A 19,907-nucleotide genomic window follows, 5' to 3' on the forward strand; every position below is an offset into this window, starting at 1 on the left:
AGATCCAAGAGCTCCAAACATGAATGATTTAATGAAACTCATGCAATGTGTCAATCTTGGAGTGCACGATGGCAGGGTTGACAATTACTTGGCTCAATACCCCTCCTATTACAACATGGCTCAACAAGGCTATATGAACCCTAGAGGCCCCTTTCCATCTTGGGCTCAACCACACCTTTTGTTCCCTAACCAAGGGAACCAAGAAGAGAAATTTGGCGGTCTAGGTGGAGGAATCTTTGGCCAAGGAGGAGGATATGACCAAGGAGGTTCTAGCGGACGTGGGTACCGCAATGATGATGATGATGATGACGAGTGAGATGACAGGTGGTGTCTACCACACCACCTCCATTTGTATGATACTCTTATTTCCCTATCTCTTATGTATAGTTGCATTGCATTTTAAATTACCTTGCATTTAGTTTACACCTCACTTGCATTTGTATTATATTTCATATTGCATTCACATTAGTTAGTTCATATAGTATAATTTGCATTGTAATATATCTCATATGATTCATATAGTTAGTTGCATATAGACTAGAATTCATGCATAATCACTAATGACCAAACCTATTCATTTCTACACTAGTAATAGTGTTTAAATCGGTTTGGGAGGTTTGATCATAGGTGACCATAGTTTACTAGAAATCATGCATCATTTAGTGTATTTTAGATTGCATTCATTTGTTATATCATATAGAATTACATTTAGTTAGAGCATGCATTCATTCATATCATATCATTGCATTTATACTTCATTTCCATAAAATCAAAAATCCAAAAACATGTATTTCTTTTTTTTCCTACTCCTACATGTACATTGAGGACAATGTCCAAAATAAAGTGGGGGATGGGAATTTATATTCCAAAATACATAAAAAAAATTGAAAATTTTCGAAAAAACCAAAAACATGTTCTTTAATTTAGTAGTGTAGAATTGTATATACTTGTGTTCTATCTCTCTTCTCACATAGATACAACACTACATTTAGAGGTGGCAATCGGGTCAGTTGGGTCGCGTTTGGGTCGGGTCAAGTCGGGTCGGGTCATATCGGGTTCAGGTCATATCGGGTCAGCCACCCCTTTCGGGTCGGGTCGGGTCGGGTTCAGATCATTATCGGGTCGGGTCATTTCGGGTCAAATGATGTATCGGATCAGGTCGGGTTTGGGTCGGGTCATTATCGGGTCGGGTCATTACGGGTCAAATGATGTATCGGGTCGGGTTTGGGTCTGGTCATTATCGGGTCCGGTTACTTTATCACATTATTTCTATTTTTGACCATTAAATTTAGTGTATATGCATTATTTGGTTTAATTACTTCATTATTAAGTCAAACATAACAATCTAATTACAAAATCCCTTTCATTTTGATCAATATTAAGCTTAATAATTGTCTGTTTATCAATTTAATCGGGTCAGTATCGGGTCGGGTCAATATCAGGTCGGGTCTGGGTCGGGTCACTGGTCATCGGGTCAAGTCGGGTTACGGGTCGTCATCGGGTCGGGTCCAATCGGTTTTGGGTTACGAATCATCATCGGGTCGGGTCGGTTTCGGTTTCGGGTTGCAATATTCTTGGGTCGGGTCGGGTTTGCTCGGTTTCCGGTCAAGTCATTCGGGTCGGGTCAGACATGCCAGCTCTAACTACATTTGAGGCATTGTCAAGGGAATGTGAAGACCGTTTGGTATGATCGTTCTAATCTCTATTTCCCTTCCATTTATTTTCATTATTCATATGAGGAGGATGGGCTTACATGTCAAGGAGGATGTGGTGTATTTTGTTGTTGCGGTTTGTGTATCTATGTGTTGTTAGGAGTTTGCATTTAGTTTAAGTAGCATAATAGTTGATAGAAGTATATGCATTAGAGTTGTATATATATTAGTTGCATCATGGCATGTAGTTGCATGGTTAGAAATTTTTGTGAAAATGCCTATTTGGGAAGCTTGACAAGTGTATATAAGGCCTTTGTAGATAATTTTTCTCCTTGAGACATTGTTTGCTAGAATACCCTCAAGACACCCTAGGATGTGTCATACTAGTATCTTTTGACCCATGGACTATGGCCTAGTCAAGGGTACTGATACCCGTCGTTGTGTGTACCAAAAATAAGATTTATAAAACCTATTAAAACTAACAGAAGCTAGTGGTAACAGGGTCGAACCACAGGGAGGCGAATGTAATTAATAATTGTCTAATTCAGTCTAAGGTAACAAATGTGGGGGTTTATTTGATTTGGTCTATAGCTAATAGCAATGAAAATTAAACTAAAGAAATATATTAAATAAAATATAAAGAAAGGTACTAGGATGGTCGGTTCCCTATAGTTTCGGCGGCAGCATACTAAGTAGGTCTAAATCAAACACATGAGGCGGGAAAACAAGAGGTCCTCTCGGTCCAATCTTAACAGATAGCATCTTTCGATCTCGCTATAAGTCCCTAATATCACTAATACTGACTTTCGTCCTGAAAAGTGACTGATAATCTAAACTTTACCTATCTTTCGATCTCAGCATAGTTTAGTCATTTTAATTGATGATCTAACAACTGTCCCTATCTCTCGATCTAATGGGTCAGTCATATATTAAGCATTCAACTAGTGGCATGCATTCGATTCGTCGAATATAACATTTAAAACAATTAAAACGAAGGTAATACCTCACGTGGTCGGTCGATCGACCAGGTATGGCAGTCGATCGACTGACACGCGATTTCAGTCCATATTAATTCTATGCCGCCTAATCCTACAGTTCCCCTACATCCTAGCACAAGCAATTTAGCTACTCATACTGAAATTAAAGGCAACAATAAAATTAACGAAATTAACTACTGAATTCATGATTAAAATAACGGAACAAAAGGCTAGCATAAAACGATAACTATGGCTTTGGGAAACTAACTAGCAACTTCTATACTATCAACGCAATAAAGATGATCTGAAATAAGAATAAGGGAATACCGAAATTGCAGAGGAATTGTAACGGAAAGACTAAAAGCACAAACGGAAATCCAATGCGAAACAATATTCCGAACCCTAATTATTCGATATTCTAAATCGATGAAAACAGAATGTAATGGATAATTTTTAAGATGTTCTAGGTTACGTTATATAGAATATCACGTAACACTTATTATCAAAACCTAAACATAATGGGCTTGCTTGTCCTCGATCTTCTTATTCACGTCTGATTAGCGGTGTGGTCGATCGACCATGATGCTCTCGATCGATCGTTGCTCTTGATGTCACGATGGCTTACAGTAACCCGTGGGTTGGTCGATCGATTGAAGGTAGTGGTCGATCGATTGAAGTAGCTGATATTTGACTTCTAACTTCTCGTGGATTTGTCTTTTGGGCCTTGAAATGCGCACCAAGCTCGTTCCTTAAGTGAATACTTCACGTCAAATGCAATGCAAGATACTCGGGGACGTATTTAGCTCAATTTCCGCTGAATTCTTCACATTTCTGCAATAATCTACAAAAACACGAAAGTAGACGGAAATAGGGGAAATGGTAGCTTAAACTACACAAATGAGCTCTGAAATGCGTGTAAAATGAGGTAGAAAACATCATATAAATGACACGCATCAAACTTCCCCAAACCAAACCCTTGCTTGTCCCCAAGCAAGAACTAGACTCGATCTAATGACCTAATGGAACGAGTTCAGTCTCAGAGCGAATTGCAAACTGTAAAGCGTAAACCATTTTAATGCAACAACCAACAGTTAATTAGTAATACGAATCATGCAACCGAGTTATGAAGTCGTTAAAAACTGCTGAACCGTCAACTATAGAGACTTATCAATTCGGACTATCACGGGTCGCTCATATCACACATAAGCACAGGTGAATATATAAGAGGATAGAAAGAGTTTATTTTGTAGAGACTCTCACCTAACTACGACCTATAAGAACATGCCTGCAATATAATATAAAAGTAATCTCTATGACCGTACATATGCATTGCAACCAACAAATGACCGTGACACATGCCGAGGTAAATATATGGAAATGTGAGGTATGGGTAAGAAGAGGCAAAACATATATGGGAAAGTGGAGGTACAGGTGATCAAGCTAGTACCAAAACGGAACCATGCGACAACATCCAACTTCTTGCTCATAAGTCAATAGAAACGGTGCTATTAGCAAGCACAAATCTCACAATCTCCGTAGAACTAAATCAACCAACTCCCCATGAGATATAAATGAAACATGGGAGCAAAAATCGCCATAAGATAAAGGCTTGAATTATGCGAATTGATTTTCTTTCGGAACCCAATCGATCGACCAGGAAGGGCAGTCGATCGACCGTTTTGAACAGTATAGAACTCTTTTTTCTTTCTTTTTCGAATCATTTTTTTCTTTCTTTCTTTTTATTTGTTTCTTTCCTTCCTTTTCTTTTTCTCCTTCATTCTTTTTATCCAACTAAATCTCAATAAGAGCATATGCCACCAAAAACGAAGTAACAATCCCAAGAACATAGACTACTAGCTTGACAAGGGCAGGCTAAATGTAGGATGTAGTAATGGGACAAAAAGGCTGTTTTTGGCAGTGTGAAGCTTATGGGCAAAACGAATAAAGGGAAACCTCTACCACATGTGTCAACAAACCACAAACCGAATGCATACAGGTATTAAGCAGATCAAGTTCATATTTATGCACATTTATGTAACATGTCTCATAAGGAGTACTACTCACAATCCTAGATAAACTGGTCATGAATGTCACCAGTTATAGGCTCTAAATCTCAGAAATATGATGTAGCTTGCCAAAATTCAAAGTCAAGTCTCAAGCTCAGCAAGAAATTTAACGAAAACTCGTGGGCTATGCATATATGATTCTACTAATAACATGTTAATTAGCAAGGCTTTGGCATAAACAGAAGCAAATGGAATGACATCATTGAAATACTACCGTTCCGACTCGACCTATATGCTAAAATAAACGTGCAATTTTTTTTGAAATTTTGAAATTTTTCAATTTTTCTGGTATTTTTGTATATGTAAAGGAAAATAAACAACAATGCAAGACAAAAATGTAAACGTGAATGCAAGCAAATGAAATGCTACGCAAAACCCTTCCCAAACCAAATCGCACAATGTCCCCATTGTGCAAAATTATGTAATGAAGAAAAGAGAAACGGGAATTTGCAAGAAAATAAATAAATATGACAAGAAGTAAACTCGGGAACTCACAAGACTTTAAGCGCAAAAGGAAACCTCCCCAAACCAGCGTGAGCTAGGAGGTTTCAGTAGCCAGCAGTGCTACTAATAAGTACCTGAAAAGACAAACAAACTACCACGCATAAAATCGAGAAAACAATAAAGAAGCAATAATTATGTGCATTATTGAGAAAAATAGACGAAATAAATAATGACGGAAGATAAGGTGGAGTAGAAAACTCCCTCAATTCCGCAAATCGACCAAACACAGCAGGGGAGAGGTCGTGAACAAGTACAACAGTGCAGGGCGGTCGATCGACCACATCACTCAGTCGATCGACCAAGGTGAAAGGAACAGTAGCTCCTGGAAACTGCAGACCAGTCGATCGACCTTAAAGACCAGTCGATCGACTGAAAATACTGTTGTAACTTCTGATTTCTTCGTATTTGCTCAATAACTTGAGCTAATGAGGTCTAAAAACCTGCAAGTGCACAATAATACGCGCCCAAAATTGCGCAAAATCCAAAGTAAAGTCTAAAGAATTTAAAAATCCTAAGAAACAAAATTAAATGCGAAGTCTCGCGCACTCAAAAGCAATAAAAAGTGTTTAAAAGCGAAAAAAAATGTTTGTAAAGCATGTGATTAACTAGTAGTTGATCAAGAATGGCCACGGTATGGCCCACTTCGTCGGCTTCTGGCTACAGGAGGTAGCCTCAACGGTGCTCATCTTCTCAGCTGCACCCTTCTCGACCTCAACATCCGTAGAGCTCAACGGATCAACACTTTCATCATCTCCCCAATCAATGACCTCTTCTAGCTCGTCAGAATCCAAGTCGGACTTCCCTACTCTGACTGGCTCATCTTCAAGCTCCTCATCAGTGCCATAGCTAAGGCATCCAAGACCGCCTCTTGAAACGATGGGCTCCTTCATAGCTGGAGCAACATGCGGCTCTTCCTTCCCCAAACCAGCCCCTGCAAAATCTAAAACAGTAGAATCGTCCTCCTTTTTGCTCCCAGTCTGGGGCGGAGGTGTCACAACAGGAGTAGGAATAGAGACAGGCATATCAGGAAGTATAAAATAAGATTTGTTTTCAGAAACCGTATTGCAAGTGACGGGCCACATGGGGTCTTTCTTCCTAGCCGTCTGGGCAAAGACAATGGAATGCTTTCCTACTTTGAAGGTCAAGGTCCCAGAGCCAACATCAATAACTGCACCAGCAGTGTGTAGAAATGGTCTACCTAGTATGATAGGTATGTGTGCATCTTCGGGCATATCTAGTACCACGAAGTCAACAGGGAAGAAAAACTTACCTATTTGCACGGGGATGTCCTCTAAGACTCTATTATTTGGACGCAGAGCGATCACCATCTCATCTTGTCATGTCTCTGTGGATCTGCAAACCTATTCAACTTTAACTTCCTAACAAGACTCAAAGGCATTACACTAATACTGGCTCCTAGGTCACATAAGGCTTTCTCAATAAGAAAGGTGCCAATATTACATGGGACAGAAAAACTTCCTGGGTCTTCTAGCTTAAGGGGTGCAGTATTGGACAAATAAGAGCATGTCTCCTCAGTTAATGCGACAGTATGCACAGTTTCAAGTGACTTCTTTTTAGACAGTAATTGCTTCATAAACTTCATGTAAGCAGGCACTTGATTAACTAATTCAAGGAAAGGTACTTGTACGTTTAAGCTACGAACAACATTTTTAAATTTATTGAAAGATACCTGTTCCTTCGTCGGCACTAGTCTCTCTGGATCAGGGGCTGTAAGAAGTAACTTAGCCCTCTCCTCTAAATCTCTCATGCCGGCATCAGTGGACTTAGGCTGGAAGTCCACTACCTTCTCCTTGTTGAAGCTTGACCCCTCTTCAGACCGTCTCAAATGTGAACCATTAATCGACATTGGGTCGTACTTCGGAACCGGGACTGACCCATCAGCACTCGGGTCTTGCCCCAATATTTTCGGGACTGTCGTACCCCGAAACAAGTGATCCCTCAAGTTATTAGGCATTGGAGGACGAAAAGGTTCACTATCAGCAGCGGCCTCAGTCGATCGACCGTGAGGTCAGTCGATCGACTGACTTGAACAGGACCAGAAGCTACTGTTTGTCGTTCTTCAGTAGATCGACCGGGTATGTCAGTCGATCGACTGATATGCCTGGTAGACGTCTTTTTCTTTCCTTTGCTCGTTCCAGCTTTGTTTTGACTCGGTTTCGCCTCATCTTTTTCAGCAGCGTCCTCGACCATGACGGGCCCCTCAAGGGTAGACCCACTCCTCAAAGTGATGGCATTAAGGGTCTCTTTTTGGTCCGTCTGTGTCGATAAGTGTCCCGGAGCTCGAGTTGTACTCTTGCTAGCCAATTGAGCAATTTGGCTCTCTAGTAGTTTCATCCCGGCCTCTCTAGCTTGGGACTCCTTTTGCAACATATTCTTCAACTCAGCAAAGTCGGAATTTTGAGATTGTTGCTGCTGCGGCACATAGGGAGGTTTTTGGTACTGTTGTTGCTTGTGAGGGGGCACATAAGTTTGATGCTGCTGTTGTTGTGGAGGTTGAGTCGGATTCAGGACATTTTGGCTACTCCACCTCAAGTTTGGGTGGACATTCGGCTCATAGTACGTGTTCGTCTGCCTATAATGTTGAAAGGCTGCATAAGACTCAAAGGGACTAGGACAATTTTCCGAAATATGTCCCTCAGCTCCACATCTTCTACAGACGAAAGGACCGTCTGAAACATCATTCACATGATACATCCCTCCTTTTGAAGCTCCTCCTAATTTATATTTGTCAAACCTCGCCGTGAGAGCCTCTAATGCAGCTACAGAAGGGGATTCAGCACTCCTCCTCTAATTGCCTCTGGAATTCCCATATTCAGCCTTATGAGTGGCCAAATCATCAATGATCTTCCACCCCTTAGTCTCTCCCATATTCTCAACAAATCGGCCATTGGCTGCAGCATCCAAAATAGCCCTCTGATCGTCATACAGCCCATTATAGAACTGATTGCACAAGCTCCATTTTTCGAACCCATGGTGCGGAATGGTTCGCACCAGCTTCTTGAAACGGACCCATGCTTCATGAAAGTTCTCATCAGGTCCCTGTTTAAAGCTCGTGATCTGAGCTCTAATGGCATTAGTCTTCGAGGCAGAGAAGTATTTCTTGTAGAATTCCAGGGCTAAAAAACTCCAGTCGGTGATCCCATGAGCAACTCGATCCAAATCTCTATACCACTCCCTTGGAGCATCACGGAGTGAGAAGATAAACATGGTCTCCTTCACCTGGTCTGGGGTCACGCCGGCTGGTGGGGATATGGAGCAGCAATAATCAATAAATATCTCCATATGCTTAGCTGCATCCTCATTTGCAGCTCCCCCGAATTGGTTTCTCTCAACCAAGTTGATATAGGACGGCTTCGGCTCAAACTTTCTATCCGCCCCTGGTAATGCGAATCGCTTGTAGAGATTCTCAGCTGTCGGCTCAGAGTGACTGGCAATAGTCGCTTCCTCAGCCATCTCTAGGAAATCTGGAGAAGTGACGGTCTGAGCTGATGAATTAGAAACAGGAGATGAAGGTGGATCCTCCTCGAATAGAGCGTTCTCGTAGTAACTTGACAGAGTACTCAGCTCTTCCTCTGTCGGCAATACCCTTGATGATCGTCTCAACTCACGCAAGGATTTCTCAATCTCAGGATTGAACGGTACTAGTTCACCACCCTGTGACCTGCGCATAAGATAAAACTACAAGAAGAATATGAGAATAGTTTAAGGAACGGATGTCCCTTAAACTAAGAAACAGACTAAAATAAAACAACTATAAATTAGAACAATTGCCTCCCCGGCAACTGCGCCAAAATTTGATACCCGTCGTTGTGAGTACCAAAAATAAGATTTATAAAACCTATTAAAACTAACAGAAGCTAGTGGTAACAGGGTCGAACCACAGGGAGGCGAATGTAATTAATAATTGTGTAATTCAGTCTAAGGTAACAAATGTGGGGGTTGATTTGATTTGGTCTATAGCTAATAGCAATGAAAATTAAACTAAATAAATATATTAAATCAAATATAAAGAAGGGTACTAGGATGGTCGGTTCACTATAGTTTTGACATACTAAGTAGGTCTAAATCAAACACATGAGGCGGGAAAACAAGAGGTCCTCTCGGTCCACTCTTAACAGATAGCATCTTTCGATCTCGCTATAAGTCCCTAATATCACTAATACTGACTTTCGTCCTGAAAAGTGACTGATAATCTAAACTTTACCTATCTTTCAATCTCAGCATAGTTTAGTCATTTTAATTGGTGATCTAGCAACTGTCCCTATCTCTCGATCTAATGGGTCAGTGATATATTAAGCATTCAACTAGTCGCATGCATTCGATTCGTCGAATATAACATTTAAAACAATTAAAACGAAGGTAATACCTCACGTGGTCGGTCGATCGACCAGGTATGGCAGTCGATCGACTGACACGCGATTTCTGTCCATATTAATTCTATGCCGCCTAATCCTACAGTTCCCCTACATCCTAGCACAAGCAATTTAGCTACTCATACTGAAATTAAAGGCAACAATAAAATTAACGAAATTAACTACTGAATTCATGATTAAAATAACGGAACAAAAGGCTAGCATAAAACGATAACTATGGCTTTGGGAAACTAACTAGCAACTTCTATACTATCAACGCAATAAAGATGATCTGAAATAAGAATAAGGGAATACCGAAATTGCAGAGGAATTGTAACGGAAAGACTAAAAGCACAAACGGAAATCCAATGCGAAACAATATTCCGAACCCTAATTATTCGATATTCTAAAGCGATGGCGAATGTAAGAATGGATAATTTTCTGAATGTTCTAGGTTACGTTATATAGAATATCACGTAACACTTATTATCAAAACCTAAACATAATGGGCTTGCTTGTCCTCGATCTTCTTATTCACGTCTGATTAGCGGTGTGGTCGATCGACCATGATGCTCAGTCGATCGACTGCTCTTCAGTGTACAGTGGCTTCTGTAACCCGTGGGTTGGTCGATCGACTGAAGGTAGTGGTCGATCGACTGAAGTAGCTGATATTTGACTTCTAACTTCTCGTGGATTTGTCTTTTGGGCCTTGAAATGCGCACCAAGCTCGTTCCTTAAGTGAATACTTCACGTCAAATGCAATGCAAGATACTCGGGGACGGATTTAGCTCAATTTCCGTTGAATTCTTCACATTTCTGCAATAATGTACAAAAACACGAAAGTAGACGGAAATAGGGGAAATGGTAGCTTAAACTACACAAATGAGCTCTGAAATGCGTGTAAAATGAGGTAGAAAACATCATATAAATGACACGCATCAGGTACCTTGTGGTGTGATAACTTCTTGGCTACCGTTTATTCCAAGGTGACCTTTGAAGCCATGCAACCGTTCTTTCACTTCCATCATCATATTTTGTCAACAAAAAGGGAATGGGCACAAAAATCTCCAAATTGAGTTCAAGTACAAAAATGAAAATAAAAAAGTTTTCACAAAAATGCATCAATGAAAAGAGGAGCAAAAATAGACTCCTATGCTTCAATAAAAGTATCCTTGCTACATATTGGGGTTACTTTGAAAAATGTTTAAAAATGCAAAGATTGAAAGAAATTGCCAAGTATCAAAAATGTCAAACATCAAAGAAATGGCAAGAAATTGTTCTTAAATGTCAAATACCACAAGAAATTGGGGGGAAAAACAAATCAAAAGCAAATCTACAAATGTGAAACTCAAAGCATCTTAATCCCTTTCATCCATTGATCTTACTTTGTTGCATGGTGGAGAGGGGACGACCCTTCTTCTTGTCTAGGCAAGAGGGAGAATTCCGAGATCCTACAGTGTTTCTAATTCCATAAGGAGACTACTCTTGACAAAAGCATTTAGCGATTGAGGATAAAAGTACCCTAGTTTGACACAACTTGGAGGTGACTTGTTTGTATCCTTTTAGGCTTAGTAACTTGGGGAAATAATATCTATAATGGAATGTGTACCCTTAAATTGCTTCCCTTGTAGATGATTTCCGCCACTTTGATGAGGAAAGTGGCTATTCTTTTGTAGATGCATCCATTATTTGTTTTGTGTGCTTAATGCTTGGATGTATCGCCATTTTGGCAAGCCCCACCTTACCATGCAAGAAGGCACCCTACCTCATGGATGTCTTGTTGTGAGTTGAAGGGGCGGAGTGAGACCCGCTAAATGTCTCACATCGGTTATATTATTAGGATAGTTTAAATAAAGGTCTAGTTCTACTCACCTCTTTACTCGGGACGAGTAAAGGTTCGGTTTGGGGATGTTTGAGGTGACTCTTAATTGCGCGCATTTAGTCCCTTAATTGAACCTATTTTGCATACCATTATAACATTTCATGGCAATTTTATACGTCAATTCCTTCCTATTTTGCTTTCCTAGTGCATTTTACATGTCTTATAGGAAAGGAGATAATGAGGCGGAATTCCCATCATCTCTTGTGCACATTCGGATGCTTGTTGACGATCTTAGATGGACTAGTATGAAGAGGAGGCAAGAACGGCGACCGACGAAGTAAGAATAAAGAGTATACGTAGATCATAGGCTTTGAACCAAGAGAATGGAGTACTGTGCCAAGATCCGTGTGTCCCGAGCACAAGACGTGCAGATTGATGTGTCCTGATACGAGCATCCCGAGCATGAGACGAGCGGATCATTGACCCATGATCTGAGCATCTTCCTTTTTTTCCGAGCGGATTCCCAGACAGATTAGACGTGCTTCAATTTTGATCCGAGCGGATCGTGGTGGGGGTAGCAACGTGATATGCGCATTTCCTTCGGGACTTGCATTTCCCTACTCAACACTTATCAATGCTATTTACTAATCTACCCTTGCTTAACCTAATGATGTACTACTATATATACTCCATTTGTAATAATCAAAGGCATTATGTTTCCTTAGATTAAATTAAGCCCTCTTGGAGGAGGCAAACCTTCTAAGATTAGGAGTAGATTATTGGGTTATTATTGGAGAATTGACAACTCTTCATCAATCAATCAAGTTTTATTATATTATTCTTTGCTTTATACTTGGATCATTCCTAAGTTGGTAGAATTCCATTACTTTTTACTCTTTATTGTTTATTTCCTCACTCTCTTATCATGTTTATACTTGTTGTGTTGATTGACACCATTAATGACATGTTACCCATGATAATGAGTGAGTAGTCTTTTAGCTAGGATTAATGGGGAATTAGGAGAAACAAACATGGGATTGATTCATGCTTAATCTAATATGTTTTCATAATTTATTTGCTTGCTTGTTGTGATTTCAACTTATGCACATGTTATGTTTGATGAAATGCGAGCCTATGAATCCTTGCATTTTTTGATCCATCACCTGTCTTATCAATGAGGCTTGTAAGCATATAAACCAACTCGAGCCTCATTAGACCTTGCATAGAGTTGAATAGGAAGGATTAAATCGACCTGTAGGTGTTGTACAATCTAATCAATTCGGCTCCGGGACCCAAACCTTCTTAGGGATTATAAGCTTATACACCAACTCGATCCCACCACAACAATAAATGCTTGCATCTAATTGAGGACACGTTTGTATGATTTACTCCCATGAATCCTCTATGAACTCATGATATCCTAGCACTTTTAGTCATTTGTTACACCCTTCCTTCTATTGCTTGTTTTACTTTATTGCTTTCATTAATCTAGAACACAACTACAAACCCAAATCAATTGTGACACTAGCATAAATTGAAATAGATGGACTTAGAACCCAAAGCACACCGTCCCGTGGATCGACCCGACTTGCTTGCTATGCTAGTAGTTAGGTAAAAATGTGTTTGATGGAGTGAACAACGACTCGCTCTACATCATTGCTTCGGGTCCAGTACGGCTATATCAGCTGCGCCCATAATTTCCTCTTCAATGTTAATCATGACTACATCCCTCTAGGTGACTTCTTTACAACCAGGTTGTGCAAAGCCTTCAGCGAAGCAATTTTCATTTTTTTCTTATATGCACACGATTCATAATAAGAATCATAAGCAGGCTTGAGTGCAACAACTTCCGTTGACGTAGTAGTAATTGCTTTAGCTTCCGCCATGGCTTTAAAGAACAAGTAATAATTAACGTCTGCGTATAGGTACCTCGGGAATGACAACATTGATGAGGTTGTTAGGCCATTGCACATAAGAGCTTAGGGCTTCTTTCAAATAAGTAATCTCCTTATTAGGAAATGGTACTTTTACTTCCCCATACTCGTCTTTATATAATTGAGGCACTTCCACTTTCCTACAATTGTGACGAAGGGGTATACCATGAACCTTAACTTGTTGAAGCTGGTCGTAAGCGAACACTATCCCCTGGCAACATCAACTTTCTGTTTCCCCTGTAAATAGAACAGACGACAAGCTACCTTGAAATCGCCCTTCACGACAACTTTAATCAATTAGTACACATACATTCACTACCTTTAATAAATTTCATAAGTAAAAAACGTGTACTGAGATGAATAGTTATAAACTAGCAGCTATTACCTTTTTCGGTGTAGAGAAGAACGCCTGATCATCGACTACCTAAATCTCATCATGTGTCACGGCCTTCCTGGCTTCCTCTTCCTCTTCAACTGCCTGATATTGATACTCGGCTCCCACCTCGGTCTCCTTTGCCATTTCCTTCTCCCTTGCCATGTCCTCCTCGGCTTCCTTCTGTACATTAACACTTGTCCATATAACACGTACTGATTTTTCAAATCATATAACACATTGTATATATATATATAAGACATAAATATTATTACCTCTTTTTCCTCCTTGTCCTCTTCCCTCTTCTCCTCCTCCTCCTCATCTGCTTCCTTTATGACTTCTTGAACCATATCCAACTCTTTTTCTGATGGCTTTTCCTCCAATTTCCAACATTCTCACCATCAACCTGGCTATTTTCTGTAGCTGTGTAGTAGAAATTAATGTTAGCATATATAGTTATAAATTACGTTGTTTCAAATACAGTATTTATAGATTACCTTCTTGGAATCATCACCACTTCGAGTAGTTTTCCCAAAATACTTAGTGATACCAACATACGTCGATACCCCTCTCACACGACCTGGATGCTCTGCTTTGTCGATTGCCTTAACAAGAATGTCATCACGTCCTTCAGGCTTCCATTTTCCTTCTTGTACCTCCTTCTCACAGATCCTCTACATACACATAAAACAATTAAGCAACTCACAATTATATAACTCCGACCACCTGTGGTAGGAGTGACATATTTATTCAAACTTACAATTTTCTCTTTGATGTCCTTATAATATTCAGTTTCGGTCTTTCCATTCTTAGGACTGTGACCCTCTACCGAAGCATCGTGACGACTGAATTTTCCATCCTTTGCCCACAATTCATTCATCACATTGATATCCTCTCAAAATATGTATGATTACTATGAACATATATAACATCAGACTAAAATACCTAATAGTCTAATACTATAAGAATTATGTACTTACAAGTTTCTTCTTAATCAATCTATAACCACCTCGGGAGGCGTAAAAGGCGGTCTTTTTCTTTGAAATGTTCGCCTTGTTCCTGTTACTCATAGCCTTCATCAAATAAATTGTATCAAGAAACGTAAGCATGACCAAACACTAAACTAAGTATACTTCTTTACTTATTATTATTAAGTTACCTTAAACTTGTCAGACTGCCTATAAGCGATATAGCTATCCCAATTATCTTGACTGACATACGGATACTTCTTTGTTAGTGGTTTCTTGTTCATCTCCCTGGTTTCCTTGTTGAACAAGTGCTTTTCAACAATCTTTAACTTCCAAGTACTGAGGGCTTCCCCAGTCTTTTTTTTAGGTACTTATCATACTTTTCGGGGACAACGTAAGCTAATTGCATATATAATGAGCATAGTTGGTACAAGTGTTTCGGCTAATACACATATTAAGTAGTAACTTAATTTCAGCTAAAACATTTATTATTGTATATACATAATGTTTCAGGATATTATGTGGGCGAGGGGAAGCTCAGAGTATATATGTGTGAATAATAAAACACTTGCAAGACCTTATTTAATGGAAAGTAATAAACACGGTATAAGAAAAACCGTTGTATTTTGTTTCCAAACAGACAACGGTTTTGTTTGAAACCGTAATTGATTAGTACTATCTACAACCGGTTAGAAATAACTGTTGTCTGTAATATTTTCATGTTGTTTGATTTTCCCGCCAAGAAATAAAGCATCATTTTTATATACGTAACAACGGCCTGAACCGTTATAATTGTATACGTCCTGAACAACGGTTTGGGTATAACCGTTTTATTTTATATTTCATTGTGTTTGGTTTACCACCAAGAAATAAAGCATCATTTGGTATATGCCAGCTAATTAGAATATGTTTCTCAGAAAATCTTGCTTATTTCCATTAATTTAAAGGATTACAAGTTTACACATAAAGAGTACAAACTACCACAATACATAATAAACTAGGTAAATAACAATTAGAAGAAGAAATCTGACAATTAACTTAAGCCATCCCTCATTATTTTTGAGTTCTACGATATACATGGTTAACTTCATGCATTCTTCTTTTGCCTTCAATATTTCATTGTCATTTCCCCGCTTTGATTCTTCAAGTTGATGTAGTATACTTCTCACTTGAGTAATCTCGATATCCATGCTCTTTTTCTCATTCACTAACCTGTTTATAACCTTCCTCTGCCACTCAGTCATCGGTTCATCAACCCACTTGAAGTAATTTCATCCACGCATTTTAGTTTCGGGATTATAGAATTTGCAAATAAGAAACTTTCTTCCCGGATTTTGCCAAGTCCAAGAAGTCCGCAATGCTGCCTGAACTGGGCAATTACATGTCCCTGTTGAAATAAAGGAAGAAGAAGAGCTACCACTTGACATAATTTGAGTAATAAGAGAGAGAGAGAGCGAGAGAGAAAGAGAGAGAGAGAGAGAGAGAGAGAGAGAGAGAGAGAGAGAGAGAGAGAGAGAGAAAGAAAGAAAGAGAGAGAGAGAGAGAGAAAGAAAGAAAGAAAGAAAGAAAGAAAGAAAGAAGGTTATTTAAAATATGTTATTCAGCAATTGCATAATTTAACACGGTTCTTATAAGAACCGTTGTAATTATCTTATTAATATCTTCCAATTTCAATTTATTTTTAGAGGTGTTTATATTGTAACACGGTTCTTATGCACTACCGTTGTCATTATATTATATGTTATTATTTCATTTATTTGTCTTTTCGCAAGTTATTTAAAATCTATGTTAATAAGCATTCGCATGTATAAAGAGTAGAACTATATATTAAAACGGGCATATTATCCAATGGCGCCAAAAAAACAAAACAGTACAACAAGGGGGAAAAAAGGAAACACAATAATAATAAAAAAAAAACCACAAAAAAAACAGCTAACTAATTAGTAAATTAATTAAACACCCTAACAGGAGTTTGATTAGGAGATGGGTACTGAGGATAAACTTGATTATAAATCAAGCTTACTACATCGGCATTAAGATGGTGATCAAAATGAGGCACTTCTTCGTCTTCCCATGATTTCGGTACATTAATAAACTTGTACGATATGACCTTTCTCATCAGATGAGCGTCCTCAGCGGTGGCAAATCATAAGTAAGGCCCAGCGTGTACATAACGATCCTTAGGGTCGTCGCCATAAAAGTCACTTTTGCCCCTTTGATGGTCACGTGATGCATACCTTGCAGCGAGTTGTTTTGCTTGGCGAAAATCGCTAAGACCATCCCTTCAAAACACAATTAGAGCATATCCAAGAAACCCACAACCAGAAATCCAAGCTGGGTGGATTGCCCTAACATTTGAAAACTAATTCTCAATGAGGATGTCCCTCAATGGGTTAAGAGACTTAGAATCTGGATTCCCAGCAGCATCACGTATGACTGGGAGATTGTGAATTATGCACGTAATCGGGTTGATATAGCGGGTTACCGATTGCTGAGGAGGTGTGATTGCAGATGATGAAGATGACGACATTCTTTTAATTATGATATGTATGTATATGTAGATTATTTAAAAAGTGAAGTAGAAAGGTTAGTAATAATAAAGTGATTCTTATTGTTACTACAAATGTGATGATATTTATAGTATAATTGATACCGTCGTTTTGTATCAAAATTAAATTTATAAATCCGAACTAAAACTATAGCTAGTGATAGTAAGGGTCGAACCACAGAGAGACAAGATCAATTTTATTTGCTATTTTTAATTTATTGAAGTAACAATTAAATGGGGGTTTTCAATGTTGTCTCAGGCTTTGGTTCAAGGTTATGACAGGAAAAATGTTTCTCCTAGATGTCTGGTTAAAGTTGACATTAGGAAAGCTTTTGACTCCTTAAATTGGAATTTCCTGGCTTGTTCTATGCAATTGATGGGCTTCCCTCAACTGTTTACTGATTGGGTGATGGCTTGCATTAGTAGCCCTGGCTATTCTCTTAAAATTAATGGTGATGTTACTGGGTACTTCATTGGCCATAATGGTTTGAGACAAGGGGATCCTTTGTCCCCCTATCTTTTTGTTTTGGGTATGGAAGTTCTCTCTAAATACCTTAGAAAGCTTTGTCAGCAACCTCATGTGTCTCACCATCCTAAATGTCATGCTCTGAATCTCACTCACCTAATTTTTGCTGATGATCTCATGATTTTTACCCGTGGAGATATGCCTTCTGTTGCAGCTACTTCTACTGCTTTGCATGAGTTTGCTCAAGTCTCTGGACTTTTTGCCAACCCTGATAAAACTAATGTCTATTTTGGTGGGGTTCCTCCTTCTCTACAGGCTCAGATTCTTTATACTACAGGGTTTACTAAGGGTTCTTTCCCTTTCAGGTATCTTGGTTTGCCCCTCAATACTGCTAGGCTTACTACTACTATGTTTGACCCTCTTCTTATAGCTGTTCAAAAAGCTATCACCTTTTGTCTGCTCATCTTCTCTCTTATCTTTGGGAAAGTTCACTTCTTAACTCTGTTGTCCTTGGCTTGAATACTTTTACGGTGCTCTAGTGTTCTCCTTCCAAGGCATATCACTAAGAAGATTTCTAAACTCTGTAAGGACTTCTTCTGGGGTATTCCTTGTGGTGAAAGAAGGCATGTTTTTAAAAGTTGGAAGGACATTTCCTCTCCTATTTCTGCTGGGGGCTTCAATATTAAGGATCTGGAAATTTGGAATGTCTCCCTCCTGAGCAGATGGGTCTATTTGCTTGCTCAGACTCATTCAGGGCTTTGGGCTCACTGGGTGCAGCATTATGTTCTCAAGAATTCTGATATTTGGCATATTCCTTCCAAACCTTACTTCCCTTATAGCTTTAAAGCTATCCTCGCTGCTAGAGATGTATTACTTAGCAAAGCTGGTAGCATTTTTAATGTTCAAACTCTGATGCATAGCTGGACTGTTGCAGGCAAGCTGTCATTACATCATGTCTATCTTTTTCTGAAGAATGCTCCTGCTGCTGGGCCTTGGACCTGTCCTCTCACCCATTCCAGCATTTCTCCTAGTCATAAGATCATTTGCTCCTTGGCTGTGCAGAATCAGCTTGCTACTATTGATAATCTGCACAGAAGAGGCATTTGCCATGTTAACAGATGTGTGCTTTGTGAACACAATTTAGAGACTTGTGACCATTTGTTTTTCTATTGTCCTTTCTCTCGTCTTTGTTTGGCAAGATTTCTCGCACTGGATGGGCATTTTGCGACCTGGTAAAAGTCTTATGGAGGAGCTGCTCTATAGGAGCTCTTATGGATTAAAGCATTGGAGACATGTGTGGTTTATGGTCTCTCTGGTGGCTGCAGTTCATCAACTTTGGGCTGAAAGAAATAGGCGCATTTTTCAAGGAGCTATACAGCAGTGCAGGGGGATTGTTCAGAAAATTAAGTACCTGGTTTCTGTCAGGATGTCTTTATGGCACTCTCACCCTGACTATACACATATAGTAGATAGCATTTGTTCTTAGCTTCTGGTGTATTGTCTTGGGGTCTTCTTTTGCTGGTTTGTGGCTGTTAGTAGCTTAATTGCTAGTGGATAGTCTTGCAAAATGTATTGTAATTTCTCTCTTTTGATTGAAATGATAAATCTTTTGCAAAAAAAATTAAATGGGGGTTTTGAATTTGTTTGATTCTAAAGACTAATTGGCAAAATAAGAAATTGCTCAAATAAGACAAAAAGGAGATCGGGAACTTCGGTTCACCATGGCTAAGGTCAGGTCAAGAAAGTAGCAGAGGTCCTGTAATACGGTCTCAGGAAATATGAGCAAGCCTTTCGATCAATGCTCAAAATTAACCTTACGGTCTTCTAATTCCCTAGAATTTCTCAAAGCTTTCGCTCAAAGGAAATTCCAAAACTAATGAAAACCTAACCCTACTAATCTTTCAATCTAGCAAGACGGGTTTATCAAAAGGAAACAAGATCGATACGGAAGAAATCATACTAATAAAATCAACCCTAATTTACGCCATGGCTCACCTAATTCCCAATCAAGATAATTAGCTATGCATGATTAAAACTATAACAATTGCAAACTTAAAGACATACAATGAAATTGACATGATTGAATTGAAAATTAAATAGAAGATTAAAACTGAATTACTCGAAAATAAATTGGTAGCAACAAGAATTAAAAAGACAAGAATAAAGGAAGATTGAAATTAAATTAAAGCTTACTAAGGAAATTGATGAACAAAGCAATTGAATT

At 39.0% G+C, this 19,907-nt stretch overlaps 1 protein-coding gene and 1 non-coding gene across 2 annotated transcripts in view; both read left to right on the forward strand.

The window, feature by feature from the left end:
* LOC141651661 (uncharacterized) overlaps positions 1-18,919 on the forward strand; it is an 86,433-nt gene extending 67,514 nt beyond the window's left edge. The window contains exons 2-3 of the mRNA XM_074459361.1: positions 17,477-18,048; positions 18,223-18,919. Coding sequence (XP_074315462.1) covers positions 17,477-18,048; positions 18,223-18,919 — 1,269 coding nt within the window. The remainder of the gene's footprint in view (positions 1-17,476; positions 18,049-18,222) is intronic.
* LOC141653980 (small nucleolar RNA R71) lies at positions 8,186-8,292 on the forward strand. The gene has a single exon (XR_012547565.1). It is a non-coding gene; the product is annotated as a small nucleolar RNA R71 (small nucleolar RNA).
* Positions 18,920-19,907: the final 988 nt, after the last annotated feature.

Source organism: Silene latifolia, chromosome 4, assembly GCF_048544455.1.
Source record: "Silene latifolia isolate original U9 population chromosome 4, ASM4854445v1, whole genome shotgun sequence".
Taxonomy (NCBI): domain Eukaryota; kingdom Viridiplantae; phylum Streptophyta; class Magnoliopsida; order Caryophyllales; family Caryophyllaceae; genus Silene; species Silene latifolia.